This window comes from Gnatocerus cornutus, chromosome 5 (assembly GCF_029298725.1).
Source record: "Gnatocerus cornutus isolate USDA-ARS CGAHR chromosome 5, icGnaCorn1.1, whole genome shotgun sequence".
NCBI classification, from domain to species: Eukaryota; Metazoa; Arthropoda; class Insecta; order Coleoptera; family Tenebrionidae; genus Gnatocerus; species Gnatocerus cornutus.
Window position 1 is genome coordinate 17676343 of NC_142237.1, and position 25284 is coordinate 17701626.

At 34.9% G+C, this 25284-nt stretch overlaps 5 protein-coding genes across 10 annotated transcripts; 3 read left to right on the forward strand and 2 right to left on the reverse strand.

Annotated features, from left to right (window-relative positions):
- Nucleotides 1-1465: 1465 nt before the first annotated feature.
- On the reverse strand, nt 1466-6720 carry LOC148175257 (putative tubulin polyglutamylase TTLL2). The gene is made up of 10 exons (XM_088035977.1): nt 6389-6720; nt 3713-3829; nt 3560-3663; nt 3342-3516; nt 3020-3296; nt 2773-2975; nt 2264-2409; nt 2049-2218; nt 1929-1999; nt 1466-1882 (listed from the first exon to the last, which is right to left on the reverse strand). The coding sequence occupies exons 1-10, from the start codon at nt 6467-6469 to the stop codon at nt 1595-1597; spliced, it is 1632 nt and encodes a 543-aa protein (XP_087892103.1). The 5' UTR covers nt 6470-6720; the 3' UTR covers nt 1466-1594.
- A 4710-nt stretch (nt 6721-11430) lies between these two features.
- Nucleotides 11431-13257, reverse strand: LOC148175258 (cytochrome P450 4d2-like). Its single transcript, XM_088036078.1, has 6 exons — nt 13008-13257; nt 12579-12965; nt 12173-12528; nt 12057-12125; nt 11664-12009; nt 11431-11620 (listed from the first exon to the last, which is right to left on the reverse strand). The coding sequence occupies exons 1-6, from the start codon at nt 13156-13158 to the stop codon at nt 11460-11462; spliced, it is 1470 nt and encodes a 489-aa protein (XP_087892204.1). The 5' UTR covers nt 13159-13257; the 3' UTR covers nt 11431-11459.
- A 361-nt stretch (nt 13258-13618) lies between these two features.
- On the forward strand, nt 13619-16521 carry LOC148175259 (sodium-coupled monocarboxylate transporter 1-like). Of its 4 annotated transcripts, XM_088036164.1 has the most exons (15): nt 13619-13769; nt 13907-14114; nt 14165-14480; nt 14526-14685; nt 14733-14798; nt 14877-14928; nt 14976-15043; nt 15094-15239; nt 15286-15426; nt 15474-15582; nt 15629-15738; nt 15785-15968; nt 16014-16100; nt 16145-16353; nt 16405-16521. In XM_088036164.1, exons 3-15 carry the CDS (start codon nt 14269-14271, stop codon nt 16514-16516), a joined length of 1656 nt encoding a protein of 551 aa, XP_087892290.1. In that variant the 5' UTR covers nt 13619-13769; nt 13907-14114; nt 14165-14268; the 3' UTR covers nt 16517-16521. The 4 variants fall into 4 exon arrangements, with proteins under 4 accessions (XP_087892290.1, XP_087892287.1, XP_087892288.1 ...); XM_088036161.1 differs by having other exon boundaries at nt 16145-16521; XM_088036162.1 differs by having other exon boundaries at nt 13907-14081; nt 16145-16521.
- Nucleotides 16522-16817: 296 nt separating this feature from the next.
- Nucleotides 16818-20087, forward strand: LOC148175260 (putative sodium-dependent multivitamin transporter). 3 transcript variants are annotated; one of them, XM_088036135.1, is made up of 14 exons: nt 16818-17224; nt 17266-17425; nt 17474-17539; nt 17585-17636; nt 17768-17835; nt 17882-18033; nt 18079-18195; nt 18241-18349; nt 18396-18505; nt 18551-18731; nt 18849-18935; nt 18983-19134; nt 19181-19397; nt 19445-20087. In XM_088036135.1, exons 1-14 carry the CDS (start codon nt 16992-16994, stop codon nt 19472-19474), a joined length of 1734 nt encoding a protein of 577 aa, XP_087892261.1. In that variant the 5' UTR covers nt 16818-16991; the 3' UTR covers nt 19475-20087. The 3 variants fall into 3 exon arrangements, with proteins under 3 accessions (XP_087892261.1, XP_087892262.1, XP_087892263.1); XM_088036136.1 differs by having other exon boundaries at nt 17774-17835; XM_088036137.1 differs by lacking the exon at nt 18079-18195.
- A 1046-nt stretch (nt 20088-21133) lies between these two features.
- LOC148175261 (mitochondrial glutamate carrier 1-like) lies at nt 21134-25128 on the forward strand. The gene is made up of 7 exons (XM_088036138.1): nt 21134-21379; nt 22768-22819; nt 22898-23032; nt 23084-23233; nt 23701-23834; nt 23881-24223; nt 24278-25128. The coding sequence occupies exons 2-7, from the start codon at nt 22794-22796 to the stop codon at nt 24423-24425; spliced, it is 936 nt and encodes a 311-aa protein (XP_087892264.1). The 5' UTR covers nt 21134-21379; nt 22768-22793; the 3' UTR covers nt 24426-25128.
- Nucleotides 25129-25284: the final 156 nt, after the last annotated feature.

A 25284-nucleotide genomic window follows, 5' to 3' on the forward strand; every position in this document is an offset into this window, starting at 1 on the left:
GATTGTTTTTGCAACAAAGGATTCCAGAAGAATTGTGTCTTAGGAAGTTGAATAAGAAAAGGTGTACTTAGTACGTATTTAAACAATAAAATAAACACTGGTATTGGTTCAAACTCTGTTATTTATTGTTAATGCTAATTGGTTTCATTTACAAAATTATTTCAAGGCTAGTTTTGTTTATACAATTTTCAAATTTACTAAAATTGCATAAAAATTACAGTGTTGAGGTTCTTAAATGAAGCTTGATTTTTCCGAGATATTACAATTAATTTTCTAAAACTGTACAAATTGTCCAAAATTTCTTAAATATGTTTTTAATCTAAGGAATGTACGGATGTGAAGTGATTCAAAAATTCTAAAATCCTTAACAAAAGTACACAGATCGATCCAGAAGTTTGCCAAGACCAGTTGACTTTTAATAATGGATGTTTAATTAAGGGGATGCATAAATTTTATTAAAAAATAGAAAATATTATAGAAACATCCAAAACGATCTCAAATAAAATAAATCATTTGTCTAATGCCTTTTTTAATACTATACTATTTATTTATTTTTGTGCAATCTACTGCTTTTATACCAAATATACTATATCAAATAAAAAATACAGGGTGTCCCAGAACTCGCGCCCCAGAGAGAAGGGGCTTATGGAGGCAACAATTCTGAACCAAAATTTTGAAACCATAATTTTTTAACTCAAAAAATAACCGAGATAAGACAAAAAAACTGTAGCCAATCCCGAAGCCGAACAGAATTTGAAAATTGGTAACTATATGGACACATACTATCATCCATTGGTCAGTTAAGCATTAGATTCTCGTTGCCTAGGAAATTGGGATGGCCATTTACTCCAATTCTCGAATAAGCTTTTGGGATTGGTTGTTAACTTTTTATCAGTTCTCGAAAACTATTAAACTTAGTCAATTTTTGTTTGGAAGTTTACCACCTGTATTGCTATTGGCACCCTCCCTTGTTCTCTGGGGCGCGAGTTCTGGGACACCTGTATAGACATAAAAAACAATACATAATTATCCATTTATTGCTATGCTTTTGTTATAAATTTATCGGAAATTCCGTGCTCTCCATTCGTTAGTAAGATTTTAACTCAAAAATGAAAACATTAACTTTTTTTTTCTGATAGTTGCTTCCTTGGTGTGTATGAGTTCAGTTGATCAACATGAAGCTCCAGGTTTTTTATACTTACCTATTTGTAAATATACTTTTTTTAATTCATTGTTTTAGAAAGTGGCAAAGATTGCAATGAAAATGAACATTTCAATCTATGCATTGTCACATGTGTAACTTTAAAAGAACCCGTTCGCTGCCCCCGACGTGTGGTAGAGGTTGTTATTGTCATGACGGATATGTAAAAGATGTAGAAGGAGGCAAATGTATCCCAATAAACATGTGCCCATTAGAAGACGATGGAAAACTAGATAAATTGTTAAAAGTTGAATAATAAAACACTTTCATCTTTGAACATTTATTGAATCGAGAAAGAGGCAGTGATGGAACTAATCGAGCAAGATTCAGCGCAACTTAGAATCACTTGTTTTTGGCATTGCTACAACACAGCAGTAGCAAAAAATAGAAATCTTAAACAGGAGGAATCCAAATTTCGCCGGACATTTCCGTTTCTTGTTGCAAGAACTCGTTCAACTGACACTCAGAGGCAGTGGGGTGGTTTTTTGCTAACTCTTTCGCGCATTTCGTAAATTTAACGACTTTCGAAACCATTTGCTTAACACTGAGGGAGTTCTTGGGGGAGTCTAGCGACATAGGCCAAATCCGAATCCAACCGCCTTCGCTGCTTGTGGCAAAGTTCCAATCGCGACCATTTCCCCATTTTTTGTATGCGGCCGGTTTTTTAACATCGTCTTCATACTGAAACAGACAACTTCAAGATTTTGTCTTTGATTTGACAACGTACATTTTTGTTTACGTCGTAGTTTGGCTTGGCTTTTGGCATGTGTAGGTTTACTTTTGGCAAGTTTACAATTTCTAGAAAAGAAAGTCAGTGTTAAAGGTCTAGATCAAGAAAAAGTGTTACTGGGAGAGTTTGCTGACACCGTCCGGACTTTTGCGCGGACAGCAGAGTTTGACCTGGAGCTGGAGATCTGCTTTGCAGACATTTTTCTATGCTTTCGCCGCCACCTTCCAGCGGCGTTCAACACCGAGAGGGTGTTTTTGAACGCAGCACTCTTAGCTCGCTCTTCCTCGCTTAAATGAAGTTGAGAAAAAACATAAACATGATTTGGGGCTTACTTAGACTCGTCCAACCAAACGTCAAAGACTGCAAGACCCGTGTTGTACAGTGGCAGCCCCAAAAGATCAAACATGTCGTGTAACATCGGCTTTTTTACTGATCTATCAGCGTCACAGTCGTTGCTTAAAGCAGGGCTCAAGTTGACCTGTAACATTTCCATGATTGATTAAGTAATAAAAAGAAGTTAAAAATAATAACGGCGAAATAACGTGCGTCTTGGGGGTTGCAAAATTAAAGTTTGAACCAATCAAAGGTCGTAAAACTTGAATTAAAGTTTATACCATCTTTGGATCTCATTAACATTCCAATAAAGCTTCGAGAAGAGCCGGAATAAAATTATAGTGTTCGTGATTGGAACTGGGGAAGAATTGTCAACTCCAGTTTGATCGATATTGCATAATCAAAAGCGATTAATTAGTGTTTATTCCTGCGTCACGCGTGGGGTTTGGAACCAATCATCATATAATTTATCCCACTTGAGAATGATTTAGAAATCGATTTCACAAACCTCAAGTAGCCACGGTCTCAAAGAGCTGTCAATCAGAACGTCAAAACCGAAGAACTCGAAACAATTAACAGTCGGTGGTACTTGATTGACGTGACTCAACACCGTCAGGATGACTAATGAAGAGATACGTTGCCACAACAACCAGTCAGAGATTCCAGCTTGTTGGAAGTACCTCCTTAACTGTCTTAGAGTCCACTTACAACCTAAATACAAGACATGTCAGAGTTCCTACGAGAATTTCTTATACCTGAGCCTATCCTGTCTTTCATTTCTGTGTATCCTGGCCCGAGTTTATTAATAGAAGAGTTAGTAAGGTGTCGAAACGGGTTCCTCAAATCGTTGAGGCTAAACTTATCAGTACCAAACCTTGCAAGACCTTCTTTGTACATGTAAATGGTAATTGGATGGTACGACGGTACGCACACGTAAAGTCTTAGATCAAACTTGTACCCTCCGATCAAAAGCGGCTTCTCGATGTACCTCTGCACGATGGTGTTGGAGTCATAGCTTAATTCGCTCAATTTCTAAAATAAGAGTTCAAGAGAACGTCACAATTCCAGAAGTGTTACCCTGAACAAAAAAATGCCTCGTCCCTGACTTTGAGCAACAGGTTTGCAGATCCAGATGGGTTTATCCTCCATGACTCTCTCATTTCCGTCGTTCTTCCCAGTGAACGGGCGGCCGCTTCGACTACATTCCGCCGCCAGTTTCGTGTATTCCAGAGGAAGGTTGTAACCGTGAGGGCTACCAACAAAAATCACCCAAAAATTTCAATTCTTTTTCTTACCTAAAATCGTAGATCGAGCCGTAAACTTTTCGCATGCATCGTAAATATCGAACTAGGTTGTCTTTTCGACAAATGGTTGATCCCTTGGGTATATGATTGATGTACTAATAAAGTGACGCGTATAAATCAATTGAGACTTTTATTTTCAAGTACCTGCCATGCATACAAATTCCGGTGATGGCTAACCGGGAAACCTGAAGTTCTCCACCAGAGATTCCATTGCTCTCCGGATTCAGAATTGAATTCTCGCCAGCCGCGTTCGAGGCAAACCTACGAATATATTAAAGTAATTTACCACCAATTATATCAGCAAGTCTGATTAATTGAAATGTGTGAAGAGTTAATGTGTAATTAAATTCCCGAGTAGTGTTAGTTCATTTCACGTTTCATTTAACTTAAGTGGATTGAGCGTAAACCTTATTTTTGGAAATGATCAAAAATTATCAAATCTAAAAGTAATTTAGTAAAAGAATTGAAATCGAGGTGAATGAATAATAAAAATTTACGAAAATGGGCCTGAAAACACGAAACCACGCCAAAAAACTATAATATCTAATTAATTAACTTGTTGTTTAGTCAATATTGCCATTTGGGAAATTCCGTAATGGATTTCCGTTATCAGTTTATTTTAAGATTCTAATTTGGGAATAAATCAAAATTCCATTAGATGGGTTATGTCTAAATTTAATTTGGTAACAAAGTTAATGTTTAAGTTTACATATCCATAATTATGTTTGTTGATTGGTAGTATTAAGGCCTCACGGAATTAGTATCTGCGGTATAATGTTATCTATTCATTCTTAAAGAGGTTGCGCATCATAAAGGCTAACAGAAATCACGCAAACCCCACAGTTACTCACAACCTAATAAATATAACTTGTAGTATTTAATGAATTCGATATTTGCACGCGACTTGGATTCAGATTCTATCTAACCCTGACCTGTTAAGTTCATTGCGGTAGGTTTGCTCTTTTCGCGTAATGATAACTTGCATACTTTTCGGGTAAAAATTTATTGCTCCACTAAAAAACAATAGGCATAGTTAAACTTGCAACTTGAAGAAGCGAGAGCTAAAAATAGTCGATTTTATGCAGTTCGTGCAAGAGTGTGATTATTTATTATTTCTCGACCTACGAAATTAAAGTAAATTTTATTCAGAAATTGCTCCAATTAAAAAACGCTTGAATTTACGATTTTACATCGGTGAAAAAATTAATGAAAAATTGGTAATTTTCTTTGCTTTCTTATGAATCTAATGAACATGAACGAATGCTCTAATGAAATTTTCACGGTTTGTTTTAAAAATTTTGCGGTTTAGAGTTTTTTAATGAAGTCATTTGAAATAACTGTCAAAAAACACGTCAAACTATTAATTACAACAATACAATAGATTGGAAACTAATCTTCATTCTTTGACTTCCTGGTCCGTATTTCAGACTGATTTATAATGTTGCGGCGTTGTTTACCATGTCTGTTTGCTGAAATCTTTTATTTCTATTGATTTGTTTTTATTGCTTTGCTGAGAGTATTGATTCTCGCCTTTTCGGTTTCAATATGTTCTTTTGATCAGCGGTTTTTATTTCCAAACACGCCAAACCATGAAAACTCATGAAAATGAATCTGAAGACAAGAAAAGTGGAAATAAAAACATAACATTTCAGCGAGAATTTGAACAATTTTTCAATTGTACAGTTTTTCAATTTCTCAGATATTTAAATTTTCAGAATCTAAGCAATAATAAGCATTCATGATCTAAAATTTGTTTACGGATATTTAGATTTTCTATGCTTTGGTTTTGTATTTTTTTTTCTTACTAAAACAGAAAGTCAATAGTTTGCCAAATTATTATCTATTAAAAATTATTTGTGCTCAATTACAAACTTTCAGAGCAAAAGAGACTAATTATGCGCAACGATTTACCCATTCTTCATATAAAAATGAAGAATGTGATTAAAATCGGATTAAAACCCAAAAAAAAAACGTATTAAATGGTCGGCATTGTCGATATCTCAGTAGATTTTACATCAAAAACGCAACCAAGTACCCAATTCCGTTGTAACTTTGCGTTTATTGGTTACAACTGTAGTTTATTGGGCAAATGTCCGAGGTAAACTAAATACATACTAATATAGTGGACGCCAAGATAAAAAATAACGTCAACATTTTCATTATTTTCTGATAACAAGAATACAAAGTTGACTAAAACAATACCCTGACAGCAATTAAAAATTTATGTCGCACAATTATCGTTTAATTAGCATTTACCAATCGCCACATATCTATACAATATCGATACGGTTAGCAGGTGTTGGTGAGACAAATCATTCCAAATTTAAACGCTTTTCGCTGATTCAAAGTTCTATAGATACACCTTGATGACGCTTTGACGCCGAAAATATAATGTAGCTTAAGACAAAAATAAAGTAGCATGCATTTATTGTAATTTCTGATGTATAAACCTCCCCGTAAAAATAATTAATTTAATGATAGCAATTTAAAAAATTGCATTGGCACGTAAACACAGGTCTTAAAATACATAAATAGCCTGTCACAACAAAGTTGGTTATTCATCATCTTGATTCGCGTTTGCAAGCTTAAATTCGTTAAACTACTTGACAGTCATTAAAATCGATATGTAGAACTTTATTTTTGCTGTTGTTGGAACTATGTTTTGCATGGTTTGTCAACATATCAGTGTAAGTAACAAATTTTTGTGACACTATAAAGTTCCGTTATCTGATTTTCTGTCATGGGAGGTAAATTATGTTAGGATAACGCCATTTCTAGGGAAATTTCACCTTTCGCGTGTGTGGTGCGTTCATAACTCACCTGCGTGAGCAATTGTGGTCCTGTGCCGCTCTCGTTTAATCTAAATATGAATGGTCCATCGCCGAAACATTCCTCGAACATTATCCTGGCGCAGGACTAAACCTAAAAACTAAAAGTGTTGCCGGTACTGACTTTGTACCTTTTTAATTTTCCTTTCGTTTTGCACAAACAGACACTTTTAACCTAAATATAAAGAAATCCATAAAGAAAATTAAAATCCCGGCGAAGCACGCGGTGTCTCGTGAGCGAGTTCACTGACTACGAAATTCAGCTCTTAGCGTCGTGACGCCGAACCAGTCGCAGTCGTTGTCAACGGAGACATTCGCCTCATTCATGCTACTAGCAGGAAGCAGGAAACTCTTATATAGACGCAGGAACTCCGTGGGGGGAGTTGCACCGGGGGTTCCCGCCAACAGGACTATCAATGAATTTTTCAGAGGCTAAAGCCAATTTTAGTTTCCGCTTTGGAACAGTTTAAACTCATTGAAACTGGGTCTCCAATCGAACTGCATTTAATTTTATTTCTTAATTTCTTTGGCCTCGAATCAGACTAACGAGATTTCTATTGACTTATAAAGTAATCTATTGTCACGATAAAAATAAATTTCTGGGCTATTTTAAAAATAGATTGCCTGACAGGATAAAATTATGTGAAATTTCCGATTTATTTCAATAGAAGTTTCAAAGGAACCGGAAACTGGCAGATTGTTCCAGAATAAAGCGATTTAAGCTTCGACTAGGTAAGGACTTTGAGGACCGCAATTTTTACAGCGTTGGTGTGAAATTGTTATTTTATTTAGGAAAGATATTAACCACTGCAGACACTGAATTTAAGTAGCTTTTATCAATTTGCCACGCTCCAAAATCAGACAAAGCAATTTTATTTTCAAACTATGAAATTGTTGTTACAGGCGCGGCTCTATAAAGATAACAGAAAAGGATACGTAAATTAGTTGTGGTATTGAATGCCACCATTTTTTTTAGTTTCTCTGTTTCTAGTGGATTTTGTTTTATTATAAACTGTTCTTATTTTTGTTTCCTTTGTTCTTTGATTCCTTTCTGACATTTCATTATACTCGAATTCTTAAACCACCTCTGCAATCTTTTATTACCTTTTGTATGATAAAGCTGTCGTGTCAAAGCATGACTGGTTTAAATTTTTCGAAACAATATAAGAAAATAGCTAGATCGTTTAACCCTTTTCAAATTTTGCTGAAGGGTTCGTCGAGAATAAATAATACAATGTTGGAGCAGTTTATATTTATTTTTTATTTACTATATTAATTCTTATATCTGATTCCTTCTCGTTCTAGAAATTCCGTTTCTTCAATCCAATCTCCAATCCTCTTTTTTTGTATAGCTTTCCAATTGTACTTTTTCGTTTTTCAGGAAATTTTCTATAGCTTTGTGTGCTAAGCATCGCACGTTATTCTATCCATTAGCTAATTTCACAGTAATGTAAAACTGAAATTATCGGACGAACGTAAATATCTACTTCTGCATGTAATTGCGTTAACATTGCTATCGTAGCCTACTGTTTCAATTTTACACAAGGATGCAAAATCAAATTAATTTAATGTAATTGGAACGAATTTGTAATTTTATTGCCAACCAATAATTAGATTTCTAGCAACAAAGTAATTGGAAACTCAAGAATATTTAAATTATGAAGCTTGCATGTCTTCGTCGGTGTGTTAGTTTAAATCAAAATGAGTACTCTCTGATTAAAATTGAATTAAAGTTTAACTAATTAGTAGAACTTTTTCTCCAAACTAATCGCCGAATTTTTAAAGTGGGTGATTCAAACGTTATAAAACCGACAGCTATAATTGAACATTGTTTCAGTTATGAGCTTTGCGAGTGCACACAATGTTTGATAAAGTGCACTGTTTCAAAGCGATTTTTTTGTTGTTGTTCTGCCGTACTGTAAGTAAAACTTGTGGTTCTTCTGAACTGAATATTATTTCAACTTATTTCTAGATTTCAACGCAGTTTATAAATTCAGCGGTTCTTGAATCAAATGGTTGCGAAAACATCCAACCATTTCTAAACCGCCTAACTCAACTTCCACCTATTTTTGCTTTTAAATTATTGATCTCACCGTTACAATATAGTAGTCCAGAAATCCTAAGCGTTCATGGACAGTTACTGCATTTTGCAAGAAGCGGACTTTTAAATATTCGTCGTATTTTGGGAGCATTCCGTCGTGCAACTTACAATCGAAACGATTTGCTATTGAAAACTTTACTGCTTCTTAACACAGAAGCGTCACTACCTCCGTCGGTGAAATCTCAAACTAGTCGACTTATCTTCTATCTGCTGAAGAAACGATACTTGCAAGTGGACGATTATGCAAACGCACAGGTTGGATTTACCTCTAGTGATAATAGCTTTGGACAAGGAAGATCTGACTTGTCTATAGGATTGCATAGTATTTTAAGTGAAGCGAATTGTCTTAATGCATTCCAAAGGGTCATAGGGTTGATTTCATCAAATTGTCAGATAAATAAACCGATTGATACCACACCTTCCTTTGGACCGCAGCAAAATACAAATGTTGGTTCAGAAAATTATCAGTTTGGCAGTGATACATCGGGTGTGGAAAATTATCAACAAGCAAGTGACACTAGTTTAGGACTTCCGCAGTTTGACAATGTTCCTTCTGTTGCACCTTATCAATATGGAAGTAATACGCCATCAGCTGTGGACTATCAAGGCGACATGACTTCGTCCTTTATGCCTCAGCAATACGGAAATATTCCTTCCGTTGAAAATTATCAATATGGAAGTGATACTACTGCAAATGTGGAGCAATATCAACAACCAATGGATAGGACACCTTCTTGGGGAATTCCGCAATTTGAAAATGTTGCGCCCTTGAGAAATTATCAATATCAAAGTAACACGGTACCGACTGTGGAGCAATATCAACCAGAAAGTGTTCCTTCTTCTTTTGGAAATTATCAATATCAAGGTGATACGGCAGCGTCTATGGAAAACTATCAGCAAGCAAATGACATCACATCTTTAGGAACTCAACAGTTTACAAATGTTGCACCGTTAAGACCTTATCAATATGGAAGAAACATGGCCACGGCAGAAAACTATCAACATGCAAACGACTTCGGAACTTCCTTGGGAACGCAACAGTATGGAAATGCTCCTTCCTTGGTGAACTATCAATATGGCAGTGATTCCGGGAACAACTACCAACAAGCATTTGACACGACAGCTTTAAGAACTCAGCAGTTTACAAATGTTGCTCCTTTGAGGCCTTATCAATATGGAAGAAACATGGCGGCGGAGACACAATATCAACAGGCAAGTGACTTCAGAGCTTCCTCAGGAATGCAACAGTTTGGAAATGCTCCTTCCATGGTGAATTATCCAATCAGACCTGCCGTACAAACAAACACATTCAATTATCAGAACGACCGTGCTGATCAATTTAAAAAAGCGGCTAGTTGTTCTGCGGACAGACAGCAACCGACAAACTTCCCTAAACCAATATCATATCAACCTTCTCAACCTCAACTTAATAACTACCCTAAACCCCAACCCATCGTGCCAAACGTCCCTAAAGTAATTCCTTACACGCCTCAATTGCAACCCGTTCAGACAAATTTCCAGCCACAAGCTACTCAACCATCCTCTGTCCAGTCACAATCTACACAATCATTTTCTGCTCAGGCAAATTCAGTCCAAACAAGCTCTTTGTTGCTTAAAGGTTTACCAACACCGGCAAATGATGTAGAAAAGGGGTACTACAATTTGATCAAAAACAATATGGTGCAGCTTGGCCCCACCACAGATGTTCAAGGAACAACCACGCAGAAGCTAGTAACAACATTTGAAAACATGCTTCAAAGTAGTTCGCTGGGTCAGAATGTTTTGGAAGCTGTTCGTTTCTATCTGCCTGTGATTAGAGGTCAAACTAGTGTCAACTTAATTAAGACCCTACCGACTCTACAACTTGTGAAAACTGAAGATGAACAACAGTACAACATGCTAACGAGTTTCCTAAGAAGTAATCAGTTTTACACCCTCGCAGCAACTCTAAAGTTAGAGTCTTTAACTCAAGAAGAACAAATATGGCAGATTTTAGCCTACATAATCAATAATAATTACAACAACCTCCAGCAAGTTGCACGTTGGTACCGAAATTTGCTGATAACGCAAAAATTCGGGTTTAATTTCTTCGAATTGTTGAGTTTGATACAAGTAACACCAGATATGCAACCAAATCTTAAAGTAATCAACGATTATTTCTATAGTTTAGAATTCCAACAAATTTTGAAGAAACTAAACGTGACTACTTTAGCGAATGTTAACAAACTTATGACGATTCTTCAAGCTGTAGTAACCTCTTCTACCAACTCCACTGTTGTTCAGTCTGCTACCTTCCTACTGCAAAAGCTCCAAATTGTGGCATTCTACTCAAATATGGATACAATAATCAGTTTGATCCCATCGCCACAAAACCCGAACGAGCAACAAAAATACAAAATAGTGACCAGTTTCTTGAAGACTGAAGAAGCTTATCGGCTTTTAGGCTCTGTGGACACTTCAATTTTCCCTGATAACAAAGCGATACTGGAGTACATTTTCAAATTGGTGGTGGACAACAGTGCAGACGCCACTATCAAAGACGCTTTCGAGTATTACATTGACTTGACAGAAAAGTTAGGTCCACTGGAGTTCTTCACTAAGAAAGAAATTACAAAGAATTTCAGACTAACTGAGATTTTCACCGACACCTTGGACATCAAATCACTGACTCTTTCACAAAAAGACGCCTTCAGGAAGTTCTTTAAGTACATTTCTCAAATCAAACCTGATGCCCTTACCAGTTTCAAATCTTGGGATGAAGCAAAAACAAGAGGACAATTTATGAAGTTGCTTTTCCAGCATCTGTTAAGTACAGCGGATGTCGGACAGGAAATTAAGGACAGCATTAAGGTTTTGGATGTTTTGGTCAGGATGGACGGAAAAGCGTCTTTGCCGCCGTGAAAACTTATAATTTTGTAAGTACAAAATTAATAAAAAATTGTAAGTGCTGTTTATTGTACACTTAAATCCTCTTCTTAAATCGGATCTTTACTCCATTACAAGAAACCAAAGTAAGTCGCGCACCGAGTTCAGGCTCATGGTGAGGAACAGCTGGTAAGAGTTCGAGACTTCTAACAATTCTCGAAATAACGCTCGTCAGTTCAGTCATCGCAAACTTCTGTCCTGTAATTTCTCTTAGAGCAAATTACGGAGGATCTCGTCTTACCTATGCAGTTTCTTGCCCCGGCACTGAATGGAAGAAAAGCGAAAGGCATTTTACCATCCACTGTTTTAAATCGAGAGGGGTTAAATTTATCAGGCTCCGAAAAGTACTTCGGATTTCTATGTAGTCCAAATACAAACAACGACAACGTGAGACCTGCTGGTAAAATTGTACCTTTGTACTCAATGTCTTGTTCTAATTCTCTTGCAAAGAACGCACCAGGAGGATAAAGCCGCAACGATTCTTTGATTACTAGTTCCAGATACTTCATTTTTTTAAGGTCTTGAAGAGTAACTGTTCGTTCGAAATCGTTACCGAAAATTTCTCTTTGCTCTGATAGCACTTTCGCCTACAAAAACGAACGAAAAAGTCAGATTTCTTAAAATACGTACTTACTTGGTCTTCAGGGTGGTTAGCCAAGCAATACAAAATAAAGCAAATTGCAGTACCCGTGGTATCGTGGCCCTGCACAAAAAATAATAATATTAGTCCCATAGTTCGAGTTCAGTTACCGCAAACATGAAGTTATCCACTTCTTCTCTAATTTCTTTAAGAGTGAGTCTCTCTTCGTTGACATTTTGTTCCAGCAGGAGGTCTAGAAACGCTTTTCGCTTCCTATTTTTATTAGTCCTCTCATTTCGTGTCATCATTTCTTGTCGGTTTTTGATGACATTCCAAGAAAACGAATGAAGGACGTTGATCGCTTTTTGTTCTCTTTTATAGTCTTCAGTGAAGTGGTAGAGCCATTCGATCATCTTAATTGGTGAGAACGATCTTGAAATGATGACATCGCTTATGGTGTGAACACTCTTTACATATTCTGACTCGGCACATTCTTGAGCATTTATAGAGGTCCCCATTGCACTTTCTGTTGATTGAAAAATCAGAAAAAATACAAGAGTTGGAGGGAGGACTTACCACAGATTACATCCAAGGTGCATAAATGGACCAGATCGCAAATGTCCACAGATGTTTGATTTAAACATTTTTCAAACTTCTTCAATAGTATTTTGGCGTTATTTTCGAAAATCTCAACAAAGTCTTCTAAGATTTGGAAGTGAAACGTAGGAGTAATAATGTGTCGGTGTTTCCTCCATTTAGCACCGCTGGAGGTGATGAGACCTTTACCTAGCCACCCTTCCAAGTACTTATAATCCATTGATTTCTTTAGTATGTTCATGTTGGTAACAACGAATTGGAAAAAATCGTAATCAGCGATAAGAAGTAACTGGCGTTGTGGTCCAGTTTTCACCCTGACGATATCACCATAATTTTTGATGTAGTTAGCAAAAACCATTAAAACATCTGAAATGTTTCCTTAATTTTTATCGCGGTTTTGGAACCCACCTTTTCCGCTCGTGAAGTCCAAAATGTGTCCCAAAACCGGCACTTCCGGAGGAGACGGAAACCTCTTCAGTTGTTTGTTGAAAACGTACACATGTTTGTAGTAGACACGAACAAGTAAACATAACAAAAAAATCACCAAAATCAACAACATTGCTTTGAGTCTCGTGCGCACTGTTTAAGGAAAGTGAAAGTGGAACAAGATAGCAAGTTATCAGTCGGCTGTCTGATTCTGATGCATTTAAGTAAATAAGACTACAGAATTTGCAACAAGGTCAAGTTTAAACTTGTTATTGAAGGCCAAAACATCCAAATATTTACATGTGTCTCCACGTGTGGGTTTTAAATTAATGCAGAAAAAGATGGAAAAAATAGTAAGCGAAAAATAGAAAGAAGAAAAACGGAGTTGTTGGCACCGATTTTAAGACAAAAGAACAAGAATATGAGATGCAAACTCGCTGTAGCTGAAAAGATCCGTGTTTTATGCTTAACATTAGTTCTCAAAAGATAAATACATATTTCTATAAGCCAATCAGTGGAAAGGCCGTGTTAAAGGTAAAAACGTTTTACGATAAGAACTGCGAAACAATAACACAGTCAGTTTTGCAAGCAATTCACTTAGGTGAAAACTTGATGAACTCAAAAATGACAACTTGATGATTTTTATGTTTTTTGAAGCAGAAAATCAGTCTTTTTTTATCGAACAAAATTTTGAAAGACTTAACATAACACAAGGCCAAAGACGCACAATATCATTACGCCCAAGTAAGTAAAAATCGTAAGAGTTTAAAAAAAATATCGTCACCAGAAGTTTGAAAAGTCATAATTTTTGATTTTGAATATTAAACGTTAAAGTTAGATTCCTAGCTTTCTTTTAAAACAAATTTTTATCTCTATTTTAGTTTACATAAAACATAAAATTAAAGGCGCTGGCAAAGTTAACATAGTAACTTATATCTGGTTGACACACATTTTTAACAACGACCTTCTGGCCCAATTTATGAAAATGTGAAAATAACTTGTGTGCTAGTTTTTGTGAGCAACAGCAAAAAGTAACAGCGAAAATGTAACATGTTAGTAAGTCTTTTAGTTTTATTTTTAGGCTTTTAGGTACATATTTTCATATTGTGATTACCAAACACAACTTATATTCTTTTTAGCTTCTTTTATTAATACGAACTTACTTAAACGTTCTGATAAGCTGATAATACCGCACGACTTTAGCGTTTTCGTAAAACTACTTATACAATTGTAAAAAAATTCAATGTACAACATGACAACGAACTCTAAGATCTTCAACGAGACTTTGGAACTTTTTACATGGCCTGACTACACCATGGTTGTTTTCCTACTCCTGATTAGTCTGGTTATTGGATTTTATTTCGGTACGATTAAAGGTTTTAAAGGCACAGAAGACTATTTAATGGGGGGCAGAAGAATGAAAATTATTCCAGTCACAATATCCCTTTTGGCAAGGTAAATTTGTAAGGACTGTATTACAAAAAATTACTCTTTTTTCAGTTATATCAGTGGAATTTCTATGTTGGGGGTTCCCACAGACACTTATCTCAATGGAATCGATTATGTGTATGTCATTATCGGTCATTTTATAGCTGCAGTAATTATGAATACAATTTTTCTTCCTGTTTTCTATGATTTGAAACTAACTTCTTGCTACGAAGTAAGTCGTTCTGTGTAAAAAATGCATATTGGGACAAGGTTTTTCAGTATTTTGAGAAAAGGTTCGACAGGAAAGTTAGAATTTTGGGTTCTGTTGTATTCGGGATTAATCTGGTACGTGTCAAAGCTTTGATTTTAAATTTCCGAAAAAATGACTGATTTTTGAAATTTACTTCTCTATTAATATTGCAGATGACTTGGCTTGCAATGGTTATGTATGTGTGTGCTATAACTTTAAATCAAGGTAACATTAAAGAAATTTTATACTTATAAATCAATTTAATTTTCTAGTGACAAATTTAAATATCCACTTTATCACTCCCGTAATTTGCTTAGTCTGCATTGTATACACATCCATGGTACTTTTAATTCATCTTTATTAAACTAATAATTTATTGATTAATTTTAGGGAGGAATTAAAGCTGTGATATGGACTGATGTGTTCCAATCCTCTGTAATGCTAATCTCATTAATACTCATGATAACAAAAGGAACGATCGACCTCGGTGATTTCAATACTATAATTACAACAAATTTAGAAAGCGGATCTCCGAGGTAAAACGAGAGTTTCAGAGATTTCAACTAAACTAGATTTTTACAGTTTTGATATAAATCCAGCAACTAAATACACTGTGTGGTCTTTATCCATCGGAGCATCTATTTTTTCTCTTGGAACATCATTCTTCGACCAACCTATGCTCCAAAGATATTTAACACTTCCATCAGTTAGCGCAGCGAGGAAGTAAGTCACTTAGAACTGAAAATAAGGAGCACCAAATTTGATTTTAGAGCCGCTTATTTTTTTGTGTTGGGAATGTCTGTTTTCGTTATACTGGCTATTTATACAGGTCTTCTTCTATATGCACATTTTTATAAATGCGATCCATTATCAACAAAGGTACGAATATTGAATCTTCGAATTTAAAACCGAAAATAATTTGTAGCTCGTTGAGAAGAAAGATCAACTTTTACCGCTTTTCGCCATGAAAACTCTCAGTGTTTATCCCGGTATTCCCGGAATTTTTGTTGCAGGAATCGTAAGTGCGTCATTGAGGTATGTTTAACAGTTAAGAAGTATGTATAAAATATAAGTTACTTAGTTCGTTTTCAACGGGTCTCAACTCTATGGCAGCTGTCCTAATCGCAGATTACCGAACAATTTACTCGCAACACCCAACATCAGAACGCAAATCTGCCATAATAATGAAATTAACAATTATTATTTTTGGTACACTCTGTGTATGCCTAGTATACCTCATAGAGCACCTAGGCGCAATTCTACAGGTCCGTGTCAACATTCTGGAAGTCATAACTTACTAGTCATTTTAGGTTTACATGAGCGTGGGAGCAATCACAAATGGTGCAATCGTTGGTTTATTCACTGCAGGAGTTCTTTTTCCATGCATAAATAAAACGGTAATTTATCACACAACTTTCTATCCACGAAATTATGATTTTAGGGAGCTTTAGTCGGGGGAATATCATCCTTAACATTTATGACTTGGCTGTGTTTTAAAGCTCAAGCTGCGATTTTGTCCGGAGAGTTGACATATCCTTTAAAAAAAGTGCGGACTGATGGATGCGCTGAAAGTATACGGCGAAGTAATGTTACAAGAAATGAAACAGTTTTAGAAGAAAACTTTAAGTTGTATCATATCTCGTATTTATGGTACACTTTAATTGCGGTTTTGGTCACAATAATTTGTGGTTCTATCGTTAGTTTCATTTTGAGAGAAGAGAAATGTGTGAAGACGAATTTGTTGGCTCCGATTTTGAGGCGGAAGGACAAGAATGAAAGCTACGAACTTGCGGCCACTGCAGAAATGGGATGATTTATATTTGTTTGAAAATGTTAAATAAAAACGTTAAGAAATATGTAGTCAAACAGTATTTTGAGTACTTTACGTATTTTTTATAACCAACCACAGCTATTAAAACAGTGATTTGCGATAATAACTAAATAAAAAGAGTGATAAAAAAGCAGTGTTAAAGGCAACCGATGACTTAAATTAAGCAACTATGTACTGTCTACTTTTCAGTCAACAGCAGCGCTCTAGGTATAGTATCTACGTCAATTAATTGCGTTGATTGACCCTTTCATGTTTTGATCTAATTGACTTCCAGCTTAATTTAATTTTTGTCGTTCCATCAGTGCACTGCCATGAAGCACTTTCTAAAGAAGTTTAAACTCAAGTGGAAAAAACTGTTGGTGCTATTAGACAGTGCTCCTAAAAGTGACAGTAGTCCTAAAAGTGACTGTGAATATTATTTTTACCTTACCTACACAAACCTTTAATTTTCTCAAAAATGGCAGAACAAGACAACAGAGTTTTTACTATTCCTGGTGTAGACGATGAAAGAGCGACTTTCGAAACTTATTTCAAATGGCCCGATTTTACAGTTTGTGGAGGATGTCTATTGGTATCTTTACTAATTGGAGTTAACTTTGGAATTTTAAACATCTCTAAATCTCTGGAAGAGTATTTAACAGGTGACAGGAAACTACAAGTGATTCCAGTGGCGTTTTCTCTATCTGCAAGGTAACAATTATTTCTAATTGGAATTTTATTGGTTGTTGTAGCTTTGTTAGTGGGCTATTGATGCTGAAAATTCCAAGTGAGACCTACATGCATGGAATGCAACACCTGTACCTCATAATTGGACACGTGTTAATGACAATAGTAATGACTTTTGTGTTTCTTCCGGTTCTGTATTGCACCAAGTCGATTTCCATTTACGAGGTATAAAATTTGTGTAAACAGAATAAAATTTAATGTCTCATTTTATAGTATCTTGAAAGAAGGTTTGATAAAAGAGTGAGATTGTTTGGGTCTCTTCTGTTCATCATAAGCATGGTAAAGTTTTCGATGGCTAAAAGAATATAAAACCACTTGTTTTAGATTGCCTGGCTACCGGTGGTGATAAGCGTGCCGATATTAGCATTCAGCCAAGGTAAAACTGATATGTGTATAATGATCATCAAAAAAGAGATTAAAATCTGTCCCAAAATTACAAAAATTTGTATTGTGTTAGGATTAAGACACAAAATTAAAGTCCAGTTTCAAATGAACCATTTTTTTCAGTAACAGATCTAAATATCTCTCTCATAACAACAATCCTCTGCGTCATCTGCATATTTAATACCTCATTGGTAAGTACCCCATTTTTCAACCCCCTTTGTCATTACATTATTCCAGGGAGGAATAAAATCCGTCGTTTGGACCGACACTTTTCATACCATCCTCATAATCATCGCTCTAACTCTGATAACAATTCTAGGCACCGTAAATCTTGATCCAAATGTGATAATTGACCGAAATTTGCAAAGTACCAGAATTGAACCTCCAAAGTAAGTAATTAACTAATTTAAATTTCTGTCAAATATAAAAACTAGTTTAGACTTCTGGTCGTTAACAATAGGGGGTTGTATCTATTATCTTCATATTCTGGGGACTAACCAAAATATTTTTCAAAAATATGCATCTCTCCCTTCGCTTAAATCAGCAAAAATGTAAGTAATTGTAGGATAAAACTAGTTTTTAGAAGGTAATTTCAGTGCAGCTTGGTTGTTCGTTGTAATTTCAAGTCTGATTTTCATTCTTTTGGTTTATTGTGGGTTTTTATTGTACGCTAGTTTCTATGACTGTGATCCGCTAACAACAAAGGTAAATTTACCATTACAACGCCACAGTAAAAAACGAGAAATTTCAGCTAATTGCAGATCAAAACCAATTACTACCGCTTCTTGTCGTAAAGATTCTCGGTGGTTACCCAGGGCTGTCTGGTCTTTTTGTCGCCGGAATCTTCAGTGCTTGTCTGAGGTAAGAATCACTTCTTGCGTTGTTGTACTAAAATTAGAGTTTCAGCTCTTGGTCTACCACTCTAAACGCGTTAACCACAGTAGTGGTCGAAGATTTTTACCCCGTTTTCTTCGCCAAGCAGTTTCCTCAAAAACCATCAATATTGCTAAAACTAATCCCGTTATCATTCGCAGCGATTTTTCTTTGTTTGATTTTCGTGTATAACGATGTGGGTTTCGTCTTAGAGGTAAACAATTCAATCGTTCAAATCGAATATTATTAACGAATTCAATTTGTTGTTCACATTACAATAAATCACTCGGAATTAGCCATTCTAAAAGATTGACTCACGATCTTTCCGCAGATAAGCGAGAAAATTGTTCTGATATCAGCAGGTCCATTGTTAGGAATTTTCACGATCGGTATAACTCTCCCATGGGTCAACACAAAAGTAATCAATTCAAACTCTACTACTCCGTTTAATCTCTCGTGCTTCAGGGAGCTTTAACTGGAGGAATATCGTCTTTAATTTTTATGGTTTTGTTATCTACTGAATTGCGTGGTTTAAATTTAACATCTCCCGAGAAACCAGTCAGTACAGATGGGTGTCGTTACCATTTCACACCTTCGCGAAACTCTTCAAATTACGAGTAAGACGTATTCGTGCTTTTTAATTCTTACAGCATTATTTTTTAGAGAGCACTTCTTTCACGTTTCTTATCTGTGGTCTACTCTAACAGGGAGTGTCGTCATGATAGTGATTGCGTTATCATTAAGTTGGTTTAAAGGTTCAGATCCTCGCGATGTTGATCCGAGTTTATTAGCTCCGGGATTACGGAGACTAATCAAGCCTAGAGAGTTTCCTAATGAACCTGGCGATGGGATAATCTACGCGTATTATTCTCCGGAAAAAGTAACGAGGATTAGTAGTCTGCTTTTTAATTGTTTTTTATTTTACAGAGAGAAAACAGTACGGCGAATGTTGAATAGATTTGAAAATTTGTCGCAGCTCTGCATGTCCCAAATTACCGCTTGAAAACAAGAAGACAGAACTGTCATGTATTTAATTGCGAAGTAATTATTTATTCCAAAGTCATCAAAGTTAATATTCTCCTCTCGCAAGCAACTATTAAAACTTTATAATTAAGGCAATTTCTGGTTCGCGAGTTTTAGAATTTCAAATATTGAAATTAAGTAAAAACTGTGATTACTTCTGGAAGAAAATGAGTTAATACGAGATAAGCTCGAGTTATGACTTTTTCGTAAATAAATTTCAGTTATAATAGTTTCCTAAGTATAATTTAACAACGGAAATTGTATTATTTCCGTGTGGTTATGTAAATAGATAAAATCTATAAAGTTTTGTTTCAATTTTGCATGAAAAGAGTTTGCAAGAAACGTTAAATTGTATTAAACTATATAGAATAAATTGTAATTAACAAATTATGCTGTTAAATTAAATTCATATTAATTAGACAGCTGGGCCATTTTATCGACAAAAAGAAGATTCAAACAGTTTTGAACAATTCGTTATTTTCAAATGTCTTAAATTAAAAACTACTTCACCTTAGTGTAGAGTTTTATGGTTCATTTAAAAGCTCATCTAACTGGCTTATTAATGTAGTCTTGGATAATTTTATAACTTTGTAAGTGTTCAAATAAAACTGATGTAAAAAATTGTTTAACAGAATACAGTAGACTCTCGATAATTTGAATTTCTCGAAAATTTGAAGTTTTTTTCTGGCCCCTTCGATTTCTCTTCATAAATTAAAAAATTAAATTGTATTTTGATCCCCTCGTTAATTTAAAGTAAAATCGAGAACTTTTTTCCGCCAACACTCGTAACTCTCGTTAATTTAAACACGTGGGCGTACAAGAAAAACAGAAAACTTCTAAACAAGCCGTTCTTATAAATTCCATTGAAGCTTTAAAATCAGATTTTACATTTTTTGATTCTTTTATTAATAAAGGGTTCTTGGAAGTTTTGTCGGAACATAAATCTGTTTTACCAGAAGATTTCATAGCTTACAAAATATACGTGTTACGATATTTCTTCAAAGTGGAGTTGGTGGATTTTAAGCTCGCTTCTCTGATTGGTTTGTTATTCTGCCTATTGTTTGTTTGCCTTTACACTCTCGTTTATTTGATTTTTGTTGTTCTGTTTCTCTCGATTATTTCAATTACATTATATTTTGAACTTTCGATCATTTCAACTTTTTGCCAAGTCCCTTGAATTTCAAATTATCGAGGGTCTACTGTATCTCTAAATCTTGACCAGATGAACCAAAGCAGATTTCGCAAAGGCAGAAGTTAATTCAGCTTTATAAACAACTACCAGTTTTTTCAGTCAAAATTGTATTACTATAATTATTAGATTTTTTCTAATCAGGCTAATTATCAAAATTTTAATTTTGAAACGCGGGCCATTGACTTTATAGAAAACTAAATTATTGTTTACAGTTATTTAATGCGAAGCTAAAATAAAACGAAGCTATTTTACGTTAGTGGTAAACAACATTATAATTACATTAAAATTTCTGTAATTTTAAATTTATAAAAAAAACAAAAATTTGCGCCATCTATCAATTAATGGCCAAACTTGTAACTTTCCGCAACTGTTGCTATAAATTCCTGTAATTTTTTATTCTACATACGTCAAAATCAGCTGATACTGTACAGAATTTGACAAGATCCAAATCCGAAAATAATACACCGATAAACCTGCTAATTGTGATAACTGTCATAATCGGTATTAACCTTTATTCTTCGAACAAACTGCGAATAAGTACTGCAAACAGTCTTGTGCACATGTAAAAACTGCCGGTTATAACCAGTTTATTAATTAAAAATCGCTTTCAGCGTGATTGAAGACACCGCAAGGAAATAATCGATAAGGTTAGTTTTTTATGAATGTAATATAATGAATGAAAACTGTAAAGATTAAGCTCCTGAGTATCAATCTGTTATTTTGCATTGTCAGAGGAATTTTACCTAACAAGTTTGTTTTTTTAACCGATTTTACATAACTTGTCACCTATTAAAAATGAATTTTATTGACCTTGTACTCGTTTTAGATGGCATGCGAAAAAGAGAAATATGTGGATATATGTTAATATAAGTCGAATTTATGTTGATTACGTAATACGCCAATTTCCAAAATAACTTTAAGTGTTTGTTGTATCTAAAACAGCTAAATTTAAGATTTTAGTTTTAATGTTTCTAGCCTTTAAACAAGTCAACAAATAACAGGAGAATTGTTAAACTTGGTGTAAATATTATTCCTGTGCTCTAGACCGGCATTTCTACGTAAGTTCGTAAAACTGTAAAAACTACTTGCAGAAGTCAGACTCCAATTTCTGAGGTTTTTGGTGCAAATGTTGTCTAGTGAATGAATTAAGTACTTAAAAGAATTATGTAGTTCATTTTTGTTTCTCGTAAATAAATAAAGGAAAACCTACCAATTAAAACTAATAATCCAATTGTGCATATTACAAGCTACCTCTTTTATGAATGTTTGTTTCTATATTTAGACCGTTAAATAAGTTCAATTTCCCATTGTTACTGACTTTTAAATAATAGGAGTATTAGAATAATCGAATAAAAGTGCAAGGTTAAAGATGTAGAATATTTTATTTCCAAGGCGATAACTGCATTCCTTTTCGATATAATAAAATTCCAATTATTATTAATTAAAATATCTCGAAAATTAGAGCCCTCTTCCTTTCTGGTCTCATTACATTACTAATTTTCGAGGCCAATTCAAAAGCGCGTATTGTGCACTATCATTTGAAAAAATAAAATATCTATTGTGATAAAAGAATGTACCTTCGATACGAGTAAAATTACAAAGAAATGATAAATTGTGTCATGTGTGAATGTTCTTATCACTCCTCTTAATTAATTGATCTGAAGTAATGTCTTATCACTGTTTAAATTAGAAATTCTCTGACTTTGTAAATTACGGGAGCAATTTGTCATCCGTAAAAAACAGTCACGTCAGTCACGTTTTCCCGTTTGAGCAAACTATACGAAATTTGTTATTTTAAACCACGATATCACACCAATAAACTTATCTCGCTTAAATTTAACTAATTTTAAGGTCAAATGAACATCATACTCGAATCATATTAAAATATTCCATTTGAATTGTGTAATGTCTAAACCAACGTTGTCTAATATTTCCCAAGATCGATAACATTATTACTTTTATTGTATAACTCAGTATAGTAGCTACCTCGTGACTAATCTGTGTCGTTTGACTTAAGTGTTGTGATTGTTTTTAGGGCCACCTTTAGATTGGAAACTATCAATGGGCGATAAACAACGTGAATTTTCGTAAGTCAAAACATTTTTGGGCGGCAAAATTATTATTTTAATATAATTAGCTTAATAAATTGTACAATATTGTTTCAGACTCGTACCGAAAATAATCAATGGAGGTATCGCCGGTATTATTGGAGTATCTTGTGTGTTTCCGCTCGATCTTGTTAAAACCAGACTACAGAATCAACAAATTGGGCCTAATGGAGAGCGGATGTACAAATCGATGTAAGTCGTCTATTGGTTGTTTGGAGAGGATTAGTGTGGGCTGTTTCACAGGTTTGACTGCTTCAAGAAGACGTATCGAGCGGAAGGATACTTTGGAATGTACAGAGGATCGGCGGTTAATATTTTACTGATTACACCGGAAAAGGCGATAAAGTTGGCTGCCAATGACTTCTTCCGGCATCATTTACAGACTAAGCAAGGGTAGGATAGTTGTTTTTTATTAGCGATTATCTCAAGTTATAAAGTAATAAAAAGCAGTTTATGCGCGATAAATATTTGATTTGATTACAGGATTAAAGTTTTTAAGTAATAAACTTAGATTTATATAATTTTGTTTAAGTGGGCAAGATGAATGCTTCTAAAATTGAAGTGAAGGTTAATTAGCGAAATTAAATTTTTGTTGCCATTTTCTATAAATTACATTTCACTTCACACTAAAATTATTACTTACAACGTATAGACCTTGAAATGAAAGAAATGTAAATTGGATAAAAACAGTATTTGCAATTATACACTCCCAATACTGGAAAAAACCAGTTGCGAAAAATCAATAATAATGGTGGATGCGCTGGAGCAATTTTTATTAATTAATTTTTTAGATTCCCAGAATTCCCTTGATTCTTTCTCAATCTTCAAAATCTAGAAAATAAATTTGATCTTTTTTTTAGCACGCTCCCGATAACTCGTCAAATGGCCGCAGGCGGCCTGGCCGGCTTCTGCCAGATCATCATAACAACCCCTATGGAACTCCTCAAGATCCAAATGCAAGACGCTGGACGCGTAGCAGCCCAAGCCAAGAGCGGTAAACTCCCAAAATCACCCTCTCACCTCCTCACACTAATTTTCAGTTGGGAAGACCATCCCCAAAATGACAGCAACCAAAATAGCCCTCGATCTCTTGAAAAAGCACGGAATTCTAGGATTGTACAAAGGAATCGGCGCGACAATGTTACGAGATGTCTCCTTCTCTATAGTTTACTTTCCTCTATTTGCTACGCTTAATGATTTAGGACCTCGGAAAAACGACGGTTCCGGAGAAGCCGTCTTCTGGTGTTCATTCCTCTCAGGTTGCGCGGCTGGTTCTCTAGCAGCTCTAGCGGTAAATCCGTTCGATGTTATAAAAACTCGCCTCCAAGCGTTGACAAAAGCGGAAGGAGAGCGTGCTTATAGTGGGATTTTCGACGCAGTTATGTAAGTTGTGCGTTCGAGTGTGTCCCTGAAATCTAACATTTTTTTCTTTTTTAGTAAAACTCTGAAGTATGAAGGACCTTTGGCGTTCTTTAAAGGTGGTGCCTGCAGGATGATAGTAATTGCACCTCTGTTTGGTATTGCTCAAATGGTTTACTACCTCGGAGTGGCCGAAACGTTACTAGGGATAGACCGTAGCAAATAAATCCGAATTTTAGCAATTTAAGTAATAATCCTTGTTTTGGTTAGATTCATCTATTTGAATTCTGTTTTCGGATTTTTCATTTTGGTTCGTTCTAGAACCTGTTGTTAATTACAAGAAACATGAACACTGTCCTAAATCTTGCCTAAAACCCAAATAGTCAATTAGAGGAAAAGGAATGTTATTTTAGCTTTGTTGAATAGTTAGGATTGTTTTGACAATTTAACTGCAGTATTAAGGATGCAATCATAATTTCCATTAGTTGTACTATTTTGCATTTTATTTATTCAGCAATAAACGCTTCCATTTTATTTATAAACCGCACTATTTTTACTGTACTTATTTGTTCAATTTTTTGTTATTGTTAATTCTGTTCTAACGGCCAAAGCCGATTTTATTTTTATAATGTATCTAGTGAACGACAATATTACTGTTTTTAGCTTGTAGACTTTAGACTGTACGTATAGCCGCCTTGGGCTTCAATTCAGATTGTCAATATAGAAGTTACGTCTATTTATTTTTAATGTTTATTTTTCTATTTATTCCAAGTGTTGAAGTACAACTATCTCTAAACGTTTGAAGTTTATTCTTGTTGTTGATTAACCAATTTTGTCACATTTTGTCATGAAATGTGCACAAAGTCGGCTAATTGGTTTGTGTATATCTGGAAATTGTAAAAATCAAAAAATAAATGTAGAAGAAGCTACATCGAATTTTATTTACCCGTTATTAATCTTTGTATTTTTAAAAAGTCTTGTATAAAAAACGGTTTTAAAAACGCAATATAATAGTAAATGCGCCTATAGTAATTACCTCTTCAATGCAAATTCCTCCTTCTTTCGTCCCACCAAGAATCGATGGT

What these genes read in the sequence shown, in the direction of transcription:
- LOC148175260 (XM_088036135.1), top strand. Translation starts at nt 16,992, where the DNA reads ATGGCAGAACAAGACAACAGAGTTTTTACTATTCCTGGTGTAGACGAT. An exon ending in GATATTAGCATTCAGCCAAG is followed by an intron (nt 17,637 to 17,767) that starts GTAAAACTGATA and finishes CATTTTTTTCAG; the next exon opens with TAACAGATCTAAATATCTCT. An exon ending in ACCAGAATTGAACCTCCAAA is followed by an intron (nt 18,034 to 18,078) that starts GTAAGTAATTAA and finishes TATAAAAACTAG; the next exon opens with TTTAGACTTCTGGTCGTTAA.
- LOC148175257 (XM_088035977.1), bottom strand. Translation starts at nt 6,469, where the DNA reads ATGTTCGAGGAATGTTTCGGCGATGGACCATTCATATTTAGATTAAAC. An exon ending in GACCACAATTGCTCACGCAG is followed by an intron (nt 3,830 to 6,388) that starts GTGAGTTATGAA and finishes ATATATTCGTAG; the next exon opens with GTTTGCCTCGAACGCGGCTG. An exon ending in GGCTCGATCTACGATTTTAG is followed by an intron (nt 3,517 to 3,559) that starts GTAAGAAAAAGA and finishes TTTTGTTGGTAG; the next exon opens with CCCTCACGGTTACAACCTTC.
- LOC148175258 (XM_088036078.1), bottom strand. Translation starts at nt 13,158, where the DNA reads ATGTTGTTGATTTTGGTGATTTTTTTGTTATGTTTACTTGTTCGTGTC. An exon ending in TGGATAACTTCATGTTTGCG is followed by an intron (nt 12,126 to 12,172) that starts GTAACTGAACTC and finishes TTTTTTGTGCAG; the next exon opens with GGCCACGATACCACGGGTAC. An exon ending in CGGGGCAAGAAACTGCATAG is followed by an intron (nt 11,621 to 11,663) that starts GTAAGACGAGAT and finishes GAGAAATTACAG; the next exon opens with GACAGAAGTTTGCGATGACT.
- LOC148175261 (XM_088036138.1), top strand. Translation starts at nt 22,794, where the DNA reads ATGGGCGATAAACAACGTGAATTTTC. An exon ending in GATAAACAACGTGAATTTTC is followed by an intron (nt 22,820 to 22,897) that starts GTAAGTCAAAAC and finishes ATATTGTTTCAG; the next exon opens with ACTCGTACCGAAAATAATCA. An exon ending in GGGATTTTCGACGCAGTTAT is followed by an intron (nt 24,224 to 24,277) that starts GTAAGTTGTGCG and finishes TTTCTTTTTTAG; the next exon opens with TAAAACTCTGAAGTATGAAG.
- LOC148175259 (XM_088036161.1), top strand. Translation starts at nt 14,269, where the DNA reads ATGTACAACATGACAACGAACTCTAAGATCTTCAACGAGACTTTGGAA. An exon ending in AACTAACTTCTTGCTACGAA is followed by an intron (nt 14,686 to 14,732) that starts GTAAGTCGTTCT and finishes AAGGTTTTTCAG; the next exon opens with TATTTTGAGAAAAGGTTCGA. An exon ending in TGCTATAACTTTAAATCAAG is followed by an intron (nt 14,929 to 14,975) that starts GTAACATTAAAG and finishes TTAATTTTCTAG; the next exon opens with TGACAAATTTAAATATCCAC.